This window comes from Rana temporaria, chromosome 2 (assembly GCF_905171775.1).
Source record: "Rana temporaria chromosome 2, aRanTem1.1, whole genome shotgun sequence".
NCBI lineage: Eukaryota > Metazoa > Chordata > Amphibia > Anura > Ranidae > Rana > Rana temporaria.
The window spans coordinates 342,602,279-342,623,747 of record NC_053490.1 but is presented as its reverse complement, the minus strand read 5'-3'; the positions used below and the strand labels follow the sequence as shown (position 1 = coordinate 342,623,747).

Here is a 21,469-nt window from a genome sequence, read left to right as displayed (position 1 = left end):
CAGCAGAGGAGGTGCACAGGGCTTCACGGTAGACAAAGGTCTGCAGAATGAAAGTGGTGGGGGTGCACAGGGCTTGAAAATAGATAGAGGGCTGCAGACAGAAGGTACTGGGAATGGGCTCAAGCCCTGGCTATACCTGCCCCATGGGAACACTCATAATTTGAGCTTTAGCATGGGGTGGAGCTATGGAGCTACAGGTAATATTACAGTCATTTTAAACGTGGTTTTATTTCTAAAGCACTGGGTAGCTTTGTGCCATGTACAGTGGGCTTCCTGGAGGATTCAACCAAACTTTTACATTTCCACTGATACTTTAAAAGAGGTGGTCTTGAGCAGGTTTTATTCCGATGCATTTCAGCTTTGAGGCTGGATTTACACATATGCACTTTTAGTGCTTTTTTCTGCATTTTGCAGATTTGCACTACCGAACATGTTACATTGAAAATACGGTTGTCCCGATACCAATACTAGTATCTGTACAGACGCTTTTATTCGGGCAAATGCTCCGATGATTCACCCGATACCTGGACAGTCAGGGTGATCAGTGCGGTGGGGGAGTTAAAAGCACCGATCACCCTGTATAGATTTCAATAAAGGTCTGTTTCTCCGCTTCTCTTTCCCAAAACCCCCCCCCACCCCGGCTTTCAGCAGCTTTAGTGAAATCTATACAGCAGTGATCGGTGCTTGTAACTCCCCCACACACGATCACCACTGACTGTCCCTGTATATCCTCCTCCAGTCCCCCTCTGTTCTCCTGCTGTCCCCCCTCCATTCTCCTCCGTGCCCCCCTCCATGCTGCTGTTCTCTTTCATGTCCCTCTTCGTACTGGTGTCCCCCTCCGTTCTCCTATTCCACCACCTCGCTCTGTCAGGACGGAGAGTGTAGGTAGGAGCCGGTAAATCCGGCTCCTTACTTTTTCAAATTTACAGAGTCAGTGATCAGTGATTCAGCTTATCAGAAAGGACTAAATGGACTGAGACATATATATGCCCTTGCACATTACATAGTTAATTTACCCTCCATCCACATCGACTTGATGTGGATAGTCATTTAAGTTTTTTTCTGATCTGCCTGTTGAAAATAAAACAAGTCATCTATGGCCAACCTTAAGAGCCAATGGAAAAACCTCAAAAAAGGTATCCAAACAAAAACAGACTACTCTTTTCAAAAAGCCATGGAATACAGTGCAACACAGACTAGCCAAAGTTTTAGTTCAACTCAAAGCCTAGACAGATTAAAATAATCATTACCTGGGAGAAGAATGCTGGTGTAAGAGATGCTGTGGGTATTGAAGGGCTGAGAATACCCAAGGGGTTAGAATCACTTGTGGTGATTACCAACGTGGGAGTTAACTCTAGCTCTTTAGGCTTTTTAGATTTTCCAGTCTTCATATCCAGCACATAGCGTTCAGGTTCATGCTCAGTTTCGAAGTCAGGATCAAGTTCTGGTTCGGGATCATATTCAGACTCTGGACCAGGCTCAGGTTCTTCCTCCTGCACCTGCATTTTTGGTTCCTGAACATTCGTATTTACTTCACTTGGAAAATCAAGGGACTGCGAAGTTACTACGTCAATGGTCATATCTTGATTGGACGTCAAAGCAGGTGATAACGGTCCAGAAGGCGCCAGAATGGGAGAGACACAAGTGGTTGGAGGAAGACAAGAGTTTATGGTTATATCTCTAGGAGGCTCTGCAGGTTTGTTTCGAGGTTGAGGGGGTTGGGGAGAGTCTGATGGAACAATAGATGCAGGATCTGGATTTCTGGCTGGTGTTGTCACAAACTTAATAACTGACGTGGGTGGCTCTAAGGTCACTTTCTTCTCTGTTGGATTTTCTACAACAGTAGGTCTAAACAACTTTACACCAGCTGTATTCAACGAGTTAAGGGTAAACGATGTGTACAGACCGGAGTGAATGTAATCATTACGTCCTGACGATTTAGCAGAAGGACATGGCAGTCGCTCCTTGTTACAGTTTTCTTTGTCTCGCAAAATACAGGTGTTCATGGCATCAACCGAGTTCCCATCCATTTCTTCTCCTCTACCCAAAGCCAGTGGATCCATAGTAAGGATGTCCGGGTATGAGACAAACTTGTAAACAAACTTTTGCCCATTTACTTTTTTGAGAATATTCTGAAGAAAATAAATATAGTTAACAACACATTCCTTCAATAATTTAAATAACATAAACAGCAATTGACAGTGAAGTAACCAAATACTTCAAAATGGGTGTTGATCCTTGGAAAAGTTACAGTTGAGATTCATCCATAACTTTTCATAATAAAAACGGCAAGTTTTCATTGGGGTTTTATTTTCTTCGCTTTTTGTCCCTGTAATGGTGGTTTACCAAGAATGAAAACAAAAAAGGGAGGTTGCTTCAAAAAAGGACATAACAGCAACATTTTTAGTAGTATGGGGAAGAGTTAAGACAGGAGTAGTCACAGAGAGGGAATTTGTTTGCAAAAGTATAATAACAGTTAAACCCATGTTTTATCTGCTTCTCTCTCTTTCTTTATTGCTCCTTCACAGGTAAATTCTGCTTGAAAATATCTTTCAGACTTGTCCTTAATGATGGATTATCATCTCCTTTTGCGATCATGTATTCTCCCATCTCTGCACCCCTGGCAACCTCAACACTCCCTTTCCTCTCTGATTACAACCTCAGTTTCACAGCTTCAACCACCTGCCTTCTGCAAGCAGAAAAGGTTTACCCCATAGAAACATCACATTAACCCTTTGTATTTCTATTCTGCTACTGACCACCTCAATGACAAAATCTCACCCCTGTCCTCCTCACTTCTTTCTACAAAAGTTCTCTCATCCTCCCTGGATGCATTTTGCTCCTCTAACTACACTAATCAGTCCCCGACTGTTACAACCTTGACAAAATCGAGGACACCACAAATCTCAAGAAACGTAGACGGGCTCTTAAGCAACTGTGGCATAAAAAAATAAATCCTTGCAGGGCTTCATCCTATTCATAATGCCAAGCAAACATACTTATAAAAAAAACTCTTATCCAGTCAGTCCTTGTTGGCTCTTCTATACCTTTCACCGTCTTCATTCTGCCCCCTGCCATTTCCACCTACTAACTTACTCGTTGCCCCAGAGATGGCCAAATTGCTTCATAAACAAGAGATTAAAATGCAATTTGTGAGCACACCTCCACTGTACAGCTACTGTCCCCAATTAATATAACTTTTTACAGAACATACAATACTTTACTTTTTGACCTGGCTATTACAGAAGAGGCTACCAAACTTTGGGCCTGTGCACCGCCTCTTGATGGTGGGTGGTCTCCTGCACACGCTTCTCAGTTATCCACAAACCGCGTTGGGGGCAAAGCCTCTCGAGCTCTTCCAGGGGTATTTATTGGAGGTGTGGCACAGCATGTATTTCACTTTTTGCCTTCCCTCACTGAGGTGAGACACACTAATGCAGGTCTCCTTTTAGAACCCATTCCCTCCAGGTACACATTATGGCCCGGATTCACAAAGCACTTGCGCCGACGTATCTCCAGATACGCCCCGTAAGTGCAAATATGCGCCGTCGTTTCTGTGCGCCGTACCCACAAACTAAGATACGCCTAAAAACAGGCTTAATCCCGCCGACATAACTTGCCTATGCCGTAGGGTGGGCGCACATTTACGCTGGGCGCATGGTGGCGCTGCCATTGATTAGCCATTCAAATATGCAAAATACGGCGATTCACGAACCTGCGCCGACTCGACGCAGGCTACGAGAGGTGCGCGTAAGTTGTACGTCCGGCGCGAAGTTAAGCCCCATAAAAGGAGGTGTAACTCAGCAGCAGACATGTAAAGGTCTGCATCAGGGAACAGAAGCCGGCGTTTTTTATGTAGTTTACGTTGGACGTGTGTCTGGATGGGCGTAGATTACGTTCATGGCGTGGGCAGTGATTCGGCGTATCTTAGGTAGTTGTTCCGACGTGGTTATGAGCATGCGCACGGGGATGCGTCCACGACACATGCGCAGTTCTTTCAACGTACTTGTCTGGCTCTCAAACCATCATTTGAATGGGGTCACCCCTTATTTGTATGGCCCACGCCCACTTCCACCTACACCGATTTACGCCTTCGAAAACCCAGTGCAGTTTTTGGAGCATTGGCTTTGTGAATTCCATGCTTGCCTCTCTGCGCTGCGTCGGCGTAGCGTACATTGAGATGCGCTATGGCGGCGTAATGTGCGCCCGTTCTCTGTGGATCCGGGCCTATATGTCTGCATATGACTCATTTGGAGCATTCACCTGCAGCTTGTTTTCCACCACAGTCTTTACCATACATTCGCACCCCATTTTACTCTTGGGCCCCTTTCACATTGGAGCGGGAGCCGCAGTGGCGCTATACCGCCGGGATTGCCACGGGAATAGGCCGCTAGCGGTGCGGTATTAACCCCCTCTAGCAGCCGATAAAGGGTTAATACCGCCCGCAATGCACCTCTGCAGAGGCGCATTGCGGGCGGTATTGCCACGGTTCTCCATGGTTTTAAATGGGAAGGAGCGGTATACATACCGCTCCTCTCACCGCTCCAAAGATGCTGCCGACAGGAGATTTTTTTCTCTCCCACCAGCGCATCGCCTCAGTGTGAAAGCCCTCGGGCTTTCACATTGGGTAGGCAGTGAAGGAGTTTTTCAGGCGGTATAGCAGCGCTATTTTTAGCGCTGTACCACCTGAAAAACTCCTCAGTGTGAAAGGGGTCTAACTCTCTTTCCTTTCATGCTCTCTCATCTGACGTTTCGTTTATCATACTAGACAGTTTCTGGCATTTTCTCACCACTTTCCCCTTCAGATTCTATGTTCCTACTACTCTCGGCTCAGGTCTTTCATCCATATATAGATATACATGCGTTTTTGTATGCTTACCTACCTTACCATTTCAATGATCTATGTACACATTACATGTTTGCATATCACTTACTTGGAGCATTTACCTGCAGCCTGTTCCTTCATTACAATCTTCACCACACACCTGCACTCCATTCCACTCTCACTCTCCTTCTCTTTCTGCTTTCTAATCTGAAATTTTGGATTTATTTTTTTCTTTTAATTACACCAGCCAGTTCCTGGCATCTTTCACCACATTCCCCTTCAGTCTCTATGCTCTCCCCACTCTTGGCTCAGGTCCTTCATCTACATATACATGTGTTTTTGTGCGCTTACCTACATTACTAACTATCCAATATACATATTTATTTTTAGAGCCAATATTCCTTATGGACCCATTGAGACTCTTGGGGATACACAAAATTCCATTCATGCTGTGCCCTCCTTCCGTTTGGCCCCGGTTGGGACTTAGTTTGGCCCCGCCTCCCCTGCTCCCTGGCAGGACACTCGCTGCCGCCGTTTGGGAGCCTCACATGCGCTGGTTGTCCATTGGTGAGTATGGGGTTTTCCATATCAAGGGCCCCCCTTACCTGTGCCCTTTATATCATACTACATACTTTATCCTTTCATTTTAGGTATACCACGAGCATCTACCCCTGAAGAGCGAGCTAAGCCTCGCGAAACGCGTTGGGTATACACTTGATGCTTGTGTGTTTAATATGGACAGTTACTTGTAATATTATTTTACCTATTTTCTGTATGAATTGGCTTATGTTCATGACATTATTGTATGTACTGCTTTTTACTTGAATTAAATATATACTGTAATGATTCCTGTTATTTTATTGGCTCCATAGTGCTCACCTCACTCAAAGTCCCAAGGGCGAATTTAAATTTTTTGACGCTAAACGCAGGGATGGAGGTGTGTCTCTGGTGACACCAGACCTTTATTTATTTTTTTCATTTCGGTACTGATGGCCTTTATGACCAAAAATCGCACCCCTGTCCTGCCCAGACCTAAACACTTCCATCTAAAAACAACAACATGCTGTCATCCTCCCTAGACGTTCTTGCTCCTCTTTCCACACGCAGAACCAGGCCCCATCTGCCACAACCCTGGCAAACATAGCACACCAGAAGTCTCAAGAGACGCAGCCGTGCTCTTGAGCGAGCATGGCGTAAATCGAAATCCATGCCAGTCTATATCCTCTACAAATCTGCCCTTCTCAAATACAACTCCTGCCTCCACACTGCTAAACAAACCTACTAAAACACTCTCATCAAAACCCTCTCATCCAAACTTCGTCAACTCTTTTCTACCCTCAATTCCTTACTTCACCACCCCCCCCCCGCCCCCCCCACCAACTTGCTTACCACTCAACAGATTGACAACCATTTCAAAAGCAAAATCGACAATTCGCAAAAAAATATCCAGCATTCAAATTCCTCCCCTACCCAAACACATCAGGACCAAACACCACACTCAATACTCTTCTTCCAGTTACCACAATGAAGTTGATAAACTCCTCTCCATGGCCCACCTCACTACCTGTCACCTGGACCCTGCCCCTCTCAATTACTGTGACCACCTTCCCGCTCTATCCTCAATTCCCTAACCCACATCTTCAACCTCTCCCTCTCCCTCTCCTCTGGCACCTTTCCTTCCCCACTCAAACATGCACTGGTTACCCCCATACTTAAAAACAAAACCCTCATTAGACCCCACCTGTTTGAATAACTTAAACCCCATCTCCCTGCTCCCGTTTGCCTCCAAGCTCATCGAACACCTTGTCCATGACGGAATGAGTCACTACCTCAAGGACACCAACCTTCTCGACTCCCTACAGTCTGGCTTCCGGTCAAGACATTCTACTGAAACTGCCCCACTAAAACTCAACAATGACATACTAACTGCTAAAACCAATTGCCATTACTCCATACTCCTACTCTTAGACCTCTCTGCTGCCTTTGTCACAGTTGACCACCTGCTCCCCCTCAGCAAAATACACTCCCTAGGCCTCCGTGACTTTATCCTGGTTCTCCTCCTATCCATCTCAGCGCACGTTCAGTGCCACTTACAACTGCAGCTCCTCTGCTTCTCTTCTTCTTTCTGTTGGGGTACCCCAAGGCTCTGTCCCTGGGCCCCTCCTATTTTCACTCTATACCTCTTCCCTGGGCCAGCCGATAACCTCCCATGGCTTCCAATACCAACTCTATGCCGACGACACCCAGATCTATCTCTCCACTCCTCAAGAATTTCAAACTTACTGAATGACATACCGGTATGGATGTCACACTACTTCCTCAAAACTCAATCTTTCTAAAGCTAAGCGTGTTATATTTCCTCCTTCCCGCCCCCCCCCCTTGACTCCTGCCGCCTTAACCTCCGCAACATCTCCAGAATTTGACCCTTCCTGACTAATGACACAACAAAGCAACTTATTCACGCCTTGATTATTTCCCACCTTGACTACTGCAACTCTCTCCTTAATGGCCTATCCTAATGCAGGCCATACCCCCTTCAGTCTATTATGAATTGTGCTGCTAGACTAATACACTCACTAACCGTTCAGGGACTGCTGTTCCTCTCTGCCAATCCCTTTGCTGGCTTCCCCTACCCCACTGTGTAAAATTCAAAATGCCAACCACAACGTACAAGGCCATTCACAACATCGTCCCCATCTACATCACCAACCTCATCTGCAGATATTGCTCAAATCGTCCCCTCCGTTCCACCCAGGATCTCCTGCTCTCAAGCTCCCTCGTTACCTCTTCCCATGCTCGCCTCTCCCATCCTCTGGAACTCCCTGCCCCGGTATGTCCGATCAGCCCCTACCCTGTCCACCTTTAGGAGATCCCTGAAAACTCATTTATTCAGGGAAGCCTACCCCACACCCACCACCATCAAAGCATTCTCTGCAGCCATTACCCTTTGTACCCCCCCCCCCCCCCCGTTTAGAATGTAAGCTCTACGAGCAGGGCCCTCCTGTACCCTTCTGTATTGAACTGTACTGCAATTGTGCAGTCACCCCTCTAAATTGTAAAGTGCTGTGTAAACGGTTGCCGCTATATAAATCGTGTAGAATAATAGTTTCCGATGTTGAGATAAATTTGGCATGCGGTCATAGAATCGGGGAGATGCCATTTTAAGATCAGGAGGGGGTAGAATCGATTAATCGTGCGGCTCTACACAGATGTCACACCAATTCCTCAAAATTAATATCTTTATGAAACTGACCTCATAATATTCACCCCCCCACCCCTTCGTACCCTAGCCCTCATTTTTCCTTCAAGATTATTACAACTATCATTTCTTCCCCTCATCAGGGTGCTTTGTCTAATCCTGGACGCTGACCTGTCCTTTCAGCCCCAAATCCAATCACTGTCAAAAGCTTGTAGACTTCACCTCCGTAACATCTCTAAAATATGCCCATTTTTAACCAACGAAACCACAAAGCTTCTCATTCACTCTCCTGTTATTGCCTCCAAGACTTCTCCAGAGCATCTCCCATTCTCTACCTCATTCTGTCCGGCCATCTCCTACTCTTCTGTTCACCTTTAGGTGATCCCCAAATCTCTTCAGGGAAGCCTATTGAGCCCATACCCAACTGAACTTTTAATTCTTTCATCAGCTCATCCCTCCCAGTTAATAACTTTGGTACCACATGCCCCAACCTAAAAAGATTGTAAGCTCTGATCAGCAGGGCCCTCCAGACTCTTGTATGGTTATTCAACTGTTCTATCCTCCTTTATATTGTAAAGTGATGCACAAACTGTTGGCATCATTAAAATACTGTATATTAATAACCTCATTTTTATTTTGAAAAATGCATTTGGGTGTCACTTTTTGCCTCTCAAATGATCACATGACAAAAGGTTTGAGAAATTTACCCCAAAAATAACTCGATCAAAAATATTGAATTTGCAGTGAAAAAGTCAATATTATGCAATTGTTCCAAGTAGGATTGGAAAATATTTGTAATTCGGGTTTAGAGTGCAATTAAACGTTCAATATTTTCCCATTTGCAAATGCATGATCAAAGAATGCCAAGGTCAACATCACGCATGCTTTGCATTAACTAATTCTACATAGCATAGGTAACGCAAGAGTTCATTTAGATACTTTGAAAAGTTGAAGGCCAAGATCCCAATGCATTATAGACAATTCTGGTAGGATGTGGGAAGATATCATGTCTTGGTAAATGTATGCAGTGTTAAGAAAAAATTGAACTCTTATGTTTTTTTTGATGACCAATTTTCAGCTTAATCCAACTGCAACTTTCTTTTACATAGAAATTCGCTTTCTCATAGAGACCATATCTGCTTAGATTTATTTTCAACATACGATGAACAGGGGTGCCCACACCATAGTCTCTCCAGGGCATAAGCAGCTACAACACTGATCAATTTCCACTATAAAGACAAATGGCCATGGTTTAAAAACCTGGACCTAACAGTTTTCTCAATATAAACTAAAGTTTGACAGGCAGCACAACCTATAAGGCTTTGCAAATATAGTATTCATAAAATTGTAAAGCATAACCCTTTAGGATTACAAGCTATGCTGTTTACCTTTACATAGTAGTAGCGGAGTGCCCTGCTCAGTTTGTCATAATTCATACTTGGCTTGTTCTTGCGCACACCCCACAGCCGGGCCACTTCCTCGGCTTGCAGAAGTTTAAACTCCCCATCATTTGACGTCCAACAAATAAGCTTGTTATGGTGGGGTTCCTGAAGAAGCTGAAGTAGAAACTGCCAGAGAGTAATCGCGCTATCCATTATTAAGCTAGAGGGGGAAAAAAAATAGAATTGAATGTGTTTGCACCTACACAAAGCAGACATATTTCAATAACTAAACCAATTTGTGTCACTTACCTACTAAAAGCTACTTCAAAATGGTAAAATTGATAATTATAAAACATGTAATTAAGCTGTACAATTGTTTTTTTTATCATATAAATAAATCATTTTTCAAAAATAAAAAAGGATCAAAATGCAGTTATTTAACTACCATAATCACACAACATTCTTCTCTTAATGGATTCTGTAAACTTCTGAAATCTGACCAACTATGAGCTACTTTCACATTGCGGCTCTTTTCAAATACTTTCTGAATAATTTTGCCACATATAATTAAAATATAAATGGTAAAAGATGAAGAGCTTGTATCTTGCCATTTTTATAAAATATGCTTGTTGCCAGCCTGTCTTTCTGAACAAATAGCTTAAATAATTTTGAGTCCCTAACTTAAAAAAATAAAAATAAAAATATGTAAGTAGATTAGAAGTTCTAGCTTTCTTTTTCTGCATGCTTGCTTGCTCTAGGTCAGAGAGTCAACATTGTTTATTGAGAGATAGCCAAGCAACTAGCATTTCAATCAGCAATGGCAGTTTCCATGTTTTTCCAGCAGAGGTTTCCTTTACATAAACCACCATATCCCGCAAACCAGCAGATTATGAGGGCAATAAGTATGTCTGGACCTGCTGCTGAAATAGAAAACAGCAGACAGTATAAGGATGATTGAGACATCAAAACTGCAGCCTCCCATAGCCGTTCTCATTAAAGCTTAATACAAGGTTAATACAATACCACATTTTAATCTCTCCCAGTGCTGCCAACTGTTTTACTGGCAATGTACCATCATCAATGTACCATCATATCCCTCTCCTGGGAATGTCAAATTACTCTGCTGACCCAGCGCCTCTATCCTTCTCTTCCTCTCCTTACATAACTTATGTAGCTGCTGGGGGACAAGTGAAAAGGAATACTATAAAAATATGTCATTTGATTGACTATTCTAAATCTGCTGGAGCCTCTGACATCACATCCAAGATGGGGGTCCCCGCAGTAGTTTTAGGTCTCTACACAAAGTAAGCGTTTAAAATAGTACATACCGTACACAAAATACATTGAATGCACATTTAATTTTATAGGAAGATAAGTGTCAAAATAAAAAGCAAACAGCTTGAATAGTAAGCATCATTTAACAAGATTGAGGGCTGCATATTAAAAGGGGTTGTAAAGGTTTGTTTTTTATTTTCTAAATAGGTGTATTACTTTAAGCTAGTGCACTGTTGGTTCACTTAACTTTTCCTTCAATTTCCCTTCTGTTACCTGAGACGAGCTGGCTGGGGGTTAGTCAGTGTGCTCATCCCCTCCCTTGGGACTACATCCCTGCATGGAGACGTTGTGAACACCACAACATCTAGGTCTTTGTGAGCAAAGACCTAGATATACTTAGCTGTCGATTGCCCACATTATGCAAAAAAGGAAATACTATTTAACCACTTAAGGACCCCTTCACGCCGATAAACGTCGACAGAATGGCACGGCTGGGCACAATCACGTACCTGTACGTGTCTCTTTAGGCCCAGCCGTGGGGTCGCGGCACAGTCGCGATCTGGTCCTAAGCTCCATGACTGCGGGATTGCCGCCGGTGTCCTGCGATCGGTCACCGGAGCTGAAGAATGGGGAGAGGTGTGTGTAAACACACCTTCCCTGTTCTTCACTGTGGCAGGGTCATTGATTGTCTGTTCCCTGATATACGGAAAGACGATCAATGACGTCACACAAACACACAAGGTCACACTTAACCCCTACAGTGCTCCCTAGTGGTTATCTCCTAAACTGCAATTGTCATTTTCACAGTAAACCAGTGCATTTTTATAGCACTTTTCACTGTGAAAATGACAATGGTCCCAAAAATGTGTCCGCCATTAAAAAATAAAAAAAAAAACGCTGATCGCCGCCAATAGTAAAAAACAAAAAAAATTATTGATAAAAATGCAATAAAACTATCCCCCATTTTGTAAACGCTATACATTTTGCGCAAACCAATCGATAAACGCTTATTTCGATTTTTTTTAACCAAAAATATGTAGAACAATACATATCGGCCTAAACAGAGGGAAAAAAAAAAAAACTTTTATTTATATTTTTGGGGGGATATTTATTATAGCAAAAAGTAAAAAATATTGCATTTTCTTCAAAATTGTCGCTCTCTTTTTGTTTATAGCGCAAAAAATAAAAACCACAGAGGTGATCAAATACCACAAAAAAAAAGCTCTATTTGTGGGAAAAAAAAAAAAAGGACGCCAATTTTGTTTGCGAGCACGACCGCGCAATTGTCCGTTAAAGCAACGCAATGCCGAATTGCAAAAAGGGGCAAGGTCCTTTTGTTTTTTGGGAAATGTACTGACATGTTTTGATTGTTAGGGTGACTACTTTACCTTGCCAACTAATCTTTTATAACTGCTGTTAAGTTTTTATTCATTTATTTCCCCCCCCCCCCCAATATAGAGCAATTCTGTTTGTTTAAAAAAAAAAAAAAAAGGATGCCTTAGAGATGGCTTGGAGTTCTAGACCATCAACTCCCACCACCTCATCAGTCACCTAGGTCCCAACACCGGAAACAGTCCTGTTCCAGAGCATCATGCCGAAAAGACTCCTCTTCAACTCCAGTAGCCAATGAACAGTGACGCAATTGAGTGCTACTTCACCAGGCTCTTATCTGCTCTTGCCGTTTGTTCCCACTAGCAAGTCGTCACTGAATGTAGAAGAAAGTGCAGGAACTCATGACTTGATCACAGATGAGAGGCAAGTAATTTCTTTTTTGCCTAACAGCAGATGAGCCACGCGTCTCCTAGGCTCTCTTGCTAGGGCCCCATCTAAAGACTTGCCTTTGTTATCTAATGATATTGCCCACTTGTGACATGAGTGGCAGTACTGTCTCCGGGCCAGTGAACAAATAGTAGAAAGGACAGCCAATTAGGGTCAGTTCCAGTTTCACAACCCATGGAAGCGTCAGCTTCCTACAGAATGGCTTTAATGCTTTCTACTTGACCAAGAACCTAGAACAACAGTTGTTCCATGCTCTTGACTCCCAGTCTGATTCCAAACTACTGCTTGATCCCTTGAGCCAAGGTACCTCAGAGTAGGACTTACCCAGTGTTCAGTTGGCTCTACGCAAATTTATGGCCACCAAGTTTAAAATGTTTAAGTTAGGTAGGTTAATCCTTATCTTGGAACATGTCCACCCCCTCCAGCAGGTAGAGGCCTTGTCGGTCCCTAGCAAAGTTCTGGGGTTGGACACTGCCATTGTTGTTATAATGCTTCTGTACTATTGTTTATATGTAAAGCCTAGGCAGTTTTGAATGGTATATTGACTGTATTTCATTATGAGGGAGACAATGGGAGCATTTGAAGAGTTTGCCAAGGATTCCTTTTCTTCTCTCCATCTGGTGAGCCAGGAGTGTTGAGGTATTCCTGCCCTCCATCGACTGCTTGCCATGTCTCTCACTTGCCTCCACGACAGGGTGTATGCAGATTAGGATTTTGCCTGTATATCTTAAAGCAACTGCGGCTTCTTCTGGCAATATGGATGCCTGCATTGTCTCACTTTACATCTACTGTTGGCTATAAAACGGTTTGTCGACTCCTTCCTAGTTGGCCTAATAGCACCGCTGGTCTTCTCCACATGCTAGAATGTGTAGCATGGTGGTTGGCTTGTCTGCTCACTCCTTAACTTTCATCCCCACCTGTCCTGGTGCATCCCACCCACAAAGATTGTGCCATATCTAACCTAGAGGCGATGATGGGAGCATTTTTGTCCCCACAAACCCTTCCATCAGGTTCAGGGTAATCTTCAACCAGTACAGAACTCAGAGTCTCATATCCCTCCTCTCATATCCCCCGTTGTACACCTCTCCTTGCCTGTAGAATGGGTAAATCTTTACGCCCAGTGACAGTCAATTAACATGCCCCATTTGACCACTACTGCAGTCTCTGAACAGCCCTACTGTTGGTTTTGTCATACGCATAATGCCCTAGTTACTCTTCACATCGTACAATGTCAAGGCTCTAAATACCCTTGAGAAACCTCTTAAACTGCTTCTTGAACTCATATGCCAAAACTCACATGTAGTGTTTCTGCAAGAAATAAAAAAACTTTTAAAAGGAGATTTCATCCCAAAATTATGCAATTACAGATTTCCCTATTTTAGTGCTTCCACTGAATGTTAAATCAAAAAGAACCACAATTTTGCTCTCTAACCAACCTAGTGTTCGACCCCCTTCAGGATGCCTCCCAGGGTACCTCCTACCCATCTTTCTCTGCGTTAAAGATCCAGAGAGACTCTCCACACCTACTGCTTGATTCTTGAAGGTCTCCCCATAGGTGCCACAAGAAGTCTACCTACTTTTCCTCTACACAAAATACAAGGAAAGGTATCAACTACACATTTATCCATCAAACTGAACTCTGTCCTGGTTTTGGCAGAAAGTCTTTCTATAGCCGCTTAGCGATCAGCGCACGCACATATACGTCTACACAATGGTACGGGCAGGCAAATGGGCGTATCTGTACGTCCCTTTAAATTTGGCACTCTGCGGGCGCGCACGCGCCTGCCTCACGAACGCGATGTTCCCGAGCGGGCCACGATTGCAGCTGGAAAAGGCAGAACAGGGGGATACCTTTGTAAACAAGGCATTCCCCTGTTCTGCCTAGTGACATGTCACTGATCAAATGTTTCCTGTGATCGGCAACAGTGATCAGTGACACGTCACTGGTAGCTCCTTACCCTAACAGTTATAATCACTCCCTAGGACACACTTAACCCCTTAGGCGCCACCTAGTGGTTAACCCTTCACTGCCATTTTCACAGTAATCTGCATTTTTATAGCACCGATGGCTATAAAAATGACAACGGTCCCAAAAATATGTAAAAAAAAATAAAAAATAAAAGTGTCCGATGTGTCCGCCATAAAGTCGCAGTCACAATAAAAAATATAAATATATTTGTGAAAAAAAAAAGGAACGTCAATTTTGTTTGGGAGCCACGTCGCACAATTGTCAGTTATAGCAGCGCAGTGCCGAATCGCAAAAAGTGCTCTGGTCTTTGGCCAGCCAAATGGTCCGGGGCTTAAGTGGCTAGCTATCGGACCATGTGCCCACTCATTGTAGCCTGGGTGACCCACTAACCAAACACTGGCTGTGGAAAATAAACAAAATTGCTCATACATGACCCCTTGATATGGTAAGAAAATCTGTGCGCCACGGTTGGACCTACTCGAGGGTAGGACCAAATTAAATCGTAATTTACAATCAAAAAATGTAAATATATATACAGCTGCTCCCCAAAATCAGGTGACTGAAGCAATATGGAACATGTGAGGGAGGGGGCGCTATGTCTAACAAATAAGTAAACATATATAAACATAAATAAACATAGTGATAAATGAATAGTAGTCCATAAATGAAAACTTCCAAATAGTGCTGGTGAAGATAAAATTAAAAATTGTTATAAGTGGTCCAAAAAATATTAGTATATGAAAAATTGTTGAAACTCTATATGAATAACAAATGTTCACAAAAGTCCATAGAAAATAATAGATCCTTAAAGTGAGATCTGTGCCTGAAGAAAAACAGTTGAAGCCTCCACCAATAGGATAACATTCACCCGACGTGAATAAATAGATTGGCTCCTTACCAACTTGAGTAGACCCTTTCTTAAAAAGAGGTCAAATCAGCTTTGTTACACAATAGTAACCATGGAATGAGCAGGTGAAGACTGAATAGGCAAGGACATCCCGATCAACAGTAAGACAGATAGCAGATCTCACATCCCATCCAAAATACAAAAGAAAGATCGCAATAGTATATTATCCTTTTATTTAAAAAGTAATAAAAATGACAGGACAGCCAAATGGCCTCTTACTTGGTAAAGTGCCAAAGTCCCGGCACTGAGGCTACTGCGCGTGTATCGATTGTATCGAATGTGGCAAAGAGCGGGTCCGCGTGTGTGTCTGTAGGTGGCGTGCGTTCCAGCTCTCCCAACAGGACCCGGAAGTAGCGTGCGTCAGCGTAACCAGTATGCGCCTCGACGTACGTTTCGATGTGAAATCGTCATCAGGAAGCGTCACTGGTCACGCATCGAAAGGGTCTAAATAGCCCTGGGACGAATCTAAGTGGTTGGAATGGGACCAATCGTAGCCTCAGTTCCGGTCTCAAGCTCAAACATAAAAACTTTATTGAACAAACAGAGTACGATGACACTAAGATACTCTGTGATAAATGATAACAATATTAAAAAGGAAAGAATCATTTTCTTTCTGTATCATAAACGGATAAATGTCTATGTTATATTATGGTAAACCCATGATAAAATATGTGATAAAAAAATCTTTTTTAAAAACAGTAATTGTAAAAAATGTTTTTTAAGAACATGTATACTGGTACTGTGCATGATACAACAACAAATATATAGAAACTCAATGCCAATAGATCATATTATTCATTACTGAGAAAGCAGTTGAGATCTAATTCGATGTTTAACCCCAATGGCTGCATTGTTTGTAGACAATGCAACCATTTGGTTTCATTCTGAGAAACTTCTTGGGTGAGGTTTGTCCCTCTCCAATGTGTGGAAATCCTATCAATACCATAGAAAACAAGCAGGCTGGGATCTCTACCGTGGCATTCATCGAAATGTCGGGATACACTATGATTGGGAAATCCTTTAATAATGTTTGCCACGTGTTCATTGATCCTGATTTTTAATTCCCTGGTAGTTCTACCTACATATTGTAATGAACAGGGGCACTCGAGAACGTAGGTCACGTAAAAATTTTACCTGCCAATCCTAGATTTATTTACAGGAGAGCTCCAGGTCTTCGTAATATTATATGTCCTAATGTTCCAGACCCTCCCAAAAAACCTCTCACTTTTCTTGATAGTCCCGGTTTTTTCTACTGCACGAGGTGCAGATCATGTAAAATCACTAATAGACATGGTAAGAAGAAATTAAAATTCAAATCCAATGTAAGCCAACAAGAATTCACCATAAAACCTTTGATTACCTGTCACTCGAGATACGTGACCTACGTTCTCGAGTGCCCCTGTTCATTACAATATGTAGGTAGAACTACCAGGGAATTAAAAATCAGGATCAATGAACACGTGGCAAACATTATTAAAGGATTTCCCAATCATAGTGTATCCCGACATTTCGATGAATGCCACGGTAGAGATCCCAGCCTGCTTGTTTTCTATGGTATTGATAGGATTTCCACACATTGGAGAGGGACAAACCTCACCCAAGAAGTTTCTCAGAATGAAACCAAATGGTTGCATTGTCTACAAACAATGCAGCCATTGGGGTTAAACATCGAATTAGATCTCAACTGCTTTCTCAGTAATGAATAATATGATCTATTGGCATTGAGTTTCTATGTATTTGTTGTTGTATCATGCACAGTACCAGTATACATGTTCTTAAAAAACATTTTTTACAATTACTGTTTTTAAAAAAAAAAAAAGGTATTTTTTTATCACATATTTTATCATGGGTTTACCATAATATAACATAGACATTTATCCGTTTATGATACAGAAAGAAAATGATTCTTTCCTTTTTAATATTGTTATCATTTATCACAGAGTATCTTAGTGTCATCGTACTCTGTTTGTTCAATAAAGTTTTTATGTTTGAGCTTGAGACCGGAACTGAGGCTACGATTGGTCCCATTCCAACCACTTAGATTCGTCCCAGGGCTATTTAGACCCTTTCGATGCGTGACCAGTGACGCTTCCTGATGACGATTTCACATCGAAACGTACGTCGAGGCGCATACTGGTTACGCTGACGCACGCTACTTCCGGGTCCTGTTGGGAGAGCTGGAACGCACGCCACCTACAGACACACACGCGGACCCGCTCTTTGCCACATTCGATACAATCGATACACGCGCAGTAGCCTCAGTGCCGGGACTTTGGCACTTTACCAAGTAAGAGGCCATTTGGCTGTCCTGCCATTTTTATTACTTTTTAAATAAAAGGATAATATACTATTGCGATCTTTCTTTTGTATTTTGGATGGGATGTGAGATCTGCTATCTGTCTTACTGTTGATCAGGATGTCCTTGCCTATTCAGTCTTCACCTGCTCATTCCATGGTTACTATTGTGTAACAAAGCTGATTTGACCTCTTTTTAAGAAAGGGTCTACTCAAGTTGGTAAGGAGCCAATCTATTTATTCACGTCGGGTGAATGTTATCCTATTGGTGGAGGCTTCAACTGTTTTTCTTCAGGCACAGATCTCACTTTAAGGATCTATTATTTTCTATGGACTTTTGTGAACATTTGTTATTCATATAGAGTTTCAACAATTTTTCATATACTAATATTTTTTGGACCACTTATAACAATTTTTAATTTTATCTTCACCAGCACTATTTGGAAGTTTTCATTTATGGACTACTATTCATTTATCACTATGTTTATTTATGTTTATATATGTTTACTTATTTGTTAGACATAGCGCCCCCTCCCTCACATGTTCCATGACCCCTTGATAGACCACATATACATTTAGATCTGTACTTTGTCACCAATTTCAATGATGCCTCTCTTTTATAGGTTTGGGAGGCCCATAAAAAGGAAAGAGGAGACCAAAAAGGAAAAAGCCATCACATCACAACTGGACACCTTGCTGTCCGAAATCAGGACACTAGAGAGCTGTCCTCTGTGATAAAAATAAATACTCTACTTACAGAGAAAGCAAAAAAGGGCCCACCGACACCTTGTTCCACTACAGCTCCATGGACAATTATCAAATCCAATCTCTCTCCAAGAGTCTGGCATACCCAAACTCCCCAGGAAATTCATACAGATGTTAGAAAAAACCCTCACAGTAGCAGAAAAGCTGCAGTCTTCTCTGGGACAAAATGCATTGAAAATGGCCGGTTGCAAAGTGGAAAACTGTACTGTTACATAGTAGATGAGGTTGAAAAAAAAAAAAAAAAGAAGGACACAAGTTGGGGGCGTAGTCTGGACATGGCGGCGTAAGGACGTGTTTTACAAGAGCCCTTGTCCATTCCCTCAGCTTTTCGCTGATTGATGCAGCTATATACCCCGTTATGAGCTATAAGAGGAAGGGGAAGGTAAAGGGCACCTACAGGACTCCTTCACGGTCAGAAATACCACACTTTTTCCACGGATACCGGAATTACACGCCTTGGGCCTGCACCGCAGACACATGGAGTGTCTCGATCCAGATTGCAAATAGCGCCCCCTCCTTCCTCACGCCCGACTTCGATTCCTTGTCAGGATACCCAGTGGAACTGACCCCTCAACTTCCAGCCTCTCTGGGTACATCAGCCCCCCTGCCCTCTACCATGGAGGACCGAGATCTCAGGGCTCTCCTCCAAGCACTCCTGATGCGGTCAGACATGGAAGCGCTGGTTCTCCGTCTGGAGGAAGCGCACCGCAGGGACATCCACTCAGTCAAAGCAGATGTGCAGCTGCTTTCACACAGGATCACCGACGGGCGAAATGTCTTTATCCTCCCTAGAGGGTAGGGTGTCCCAGCTGGAGCAGGCTCAATCCACACAGGCTAGGACTTTCCCTGCAAGGTTTAACAGCCCGTTGGGTCTTCGTACATGCTGCTCCCTTCTATTATAGCCTGGCATATATCAATGTATAAATCTTTTATAAAAAAAACAAGGCTTGTAAATACCGATTTAGCTCAATATTCAGTCATGTGACTGAAGGTTTTCAGGGCTACTGCAGAAGGGGCGGAGCGGCCATGTGACATCAGAGGGAGATCAATGCCTCCTGCAGAAGCCCTCCATCAAAGCTGTACAGCGGCCGTGAGTCATGTGACTGGCCTGAAGATAGATATTTGCAAAAACCCGTTAAAAAAAAACAACAAAAAAAACACACGACTTATACAGTGTGCTATGCCTGCCTATAATAAAGGGGCTGGTATAGCTTTATACTGTTGGGTTAACAAACACTTTAATCTATAAACTGTATAACTCAGTTGAACAACAAACTGAAATCTTTTAGGTGGAGGGAAGTAGAAATAAAAAACTAAAAATATGGTTGCATAAGTGTGCACACCCTTAAACTAATACTTTGTTGAAGCACCGTTTGATTTTATTACAGCACTTTTTGGATATGAGTCTATCAGAATGGCACATCTTGACTTGGCAATATTTGCCCACTCTTCTTTGCAAAAACACTCCAAATCTATCAGTTTGGGAGGGCATCTCCTGTGCACAGCCCTCTTCAGATCACTCCACAGAATTTTAATCGGATTCTGGTCTGGGACATTCTAAATCATCTTCTGATGAAGCCATTCCTTTGTCAATTTGGATGTATGCTTTGGGTCGTTGTTATGCTGAAAGATGAAGTTCAGCTTTCTAGCAGAAGCCTGAAGGTGTTGTGCCAATGTTGACTAGTATTTGGAACGGTTCACAATTCCCTCTACCATGACTAAGCCCCCTGTTCCAGCTGAAGAAAAAAAAAAAAAAAAAACAAACACACACACACACACACACACACACACACACACAACACCTCAAAAGCATGATGCTGTCACCACCATGCATCACGGTGGGTATGGTGTTCTTTTGGTTATGTGCAGTGTTTTTGCGCCAAACATATCTTCTGGAATTATGGCCAAAAAGTTCAACCTTGGTTTCATCAGACCGAAACACATATTCCCCACATGCTTTTGAAGACTTCAAAATTGTATATGCAAAATTTAGCAGGGCTTGGATGTTTCTTTGCAAGAAAAGCTTCCTTCTTGCCACTCTACCCCATAGCCCAGACATATGAAGAGTACGGGATTGTTGTCACATGTACCACATGCAAGACAGAACTTGCCAGATATTCCTGCAGCTCCTTTAATGTTGCTGTAGGCCTCTTGGCAGCCTCCCAGTTTTCTTCTGGTCTTTTCATCAAATTTTGGAGGGACGTCCAGTTCTTGATAATGTCACTGTTGTGCCATATTTTCTCCACTTGATGAGGATTATCTTTGCTGTGTTCCATGGTATATATGGTAAATGTGTTGAGTAAGCAACATTCAAATAATCAAATGTTGCTATACACATGAATGGTAGGTCACAAGTGTGAAAACATAACATATATAACTCAAATATGGAAGAGTATGGGAAATGTCCAAATTAATGAACCAATCCATGTAGTGAACACAAAGTCCAGTGTAAAATAGTTGTTGCTCAGAAGTGAAACATAGTGACATAGTGAGCACGTAGAAACATTGAGGCGTTTTAGCTTCAATTAAAATAATGGGATAGGTACTCTTACCAGAGATGGTGGACTTGAATGTCGATTACAACGAGAGCCAAGATAGGCAGTCTTCCACAACGATCATGGGAACCAAGGCGTTTCTAGGCGCAGCTTCCAGGGGTCTTGTAGGTTACGGCAAGGTTGAGAAACCAAGTTGAAACAGCCGGATGGAAGGGCCAAAAAAAACTCTCAAGATGTAAAGAGAAAAAAAGAGGGGCTCCACATGATATAGATCAAAAAGGATAGTTTTTATTGAATAAAAACCGATAGCCATCCGTAGTAATAAAAATTTGTGAACACAAAAAGGTAAAAAAGGAGCAATATGGAGAGCAATAAGCCAAGACCAACGCATTTTGTCAAGTAAACTTCAACAGGGGCGTACGTGGTATATATAATGCCTTGGAAATGCTTTTGTACCCTTCTCTTGACTGATACACTTTAACAAGGAGATCCCTCGGATGCTTTCGAAGCTCTCTGCAGACCATGGCTTTTGCTGTAGGATGTGACTAAGAAAATGTCAGGAAAGAACGAGAACAGCT

At 42.7% G+C, this 21,469-nt stretch overlaps 1 protein-coding gene across 2 annotated transcripts in view; it reads right to left on the bottom strand.

Moving 5' to 3' along the window:
- ELK4 (ETS transcription factor ELK4) overlaps positions 1–21,469 on the bottom strand; it is an 82,593-nt gene that overhangs the window by 29,768 nt on the left and 31,356 nt on the right. For both annotated transcript variants that reach the window (XM_040337540.1, XM_040337541.1), the window contains 2 exons: positions 9,413–9,626; positions 1,251–2,132 (listed from right to left, as the gene is read on the bottom strand). In XM_040337540.1, the coding sequence (XP_040193474.1) occupies positions 1,251–2,132; positions 9,413–9,619 (1,089 nt within the window). In that variant the 5' untranslated portion in view covers positions 9,620–9,626. The remainder of the gene's footprint in view (positions 1–1,250; positions 2,133–9,412; positions 9,627–21,469) is intronic.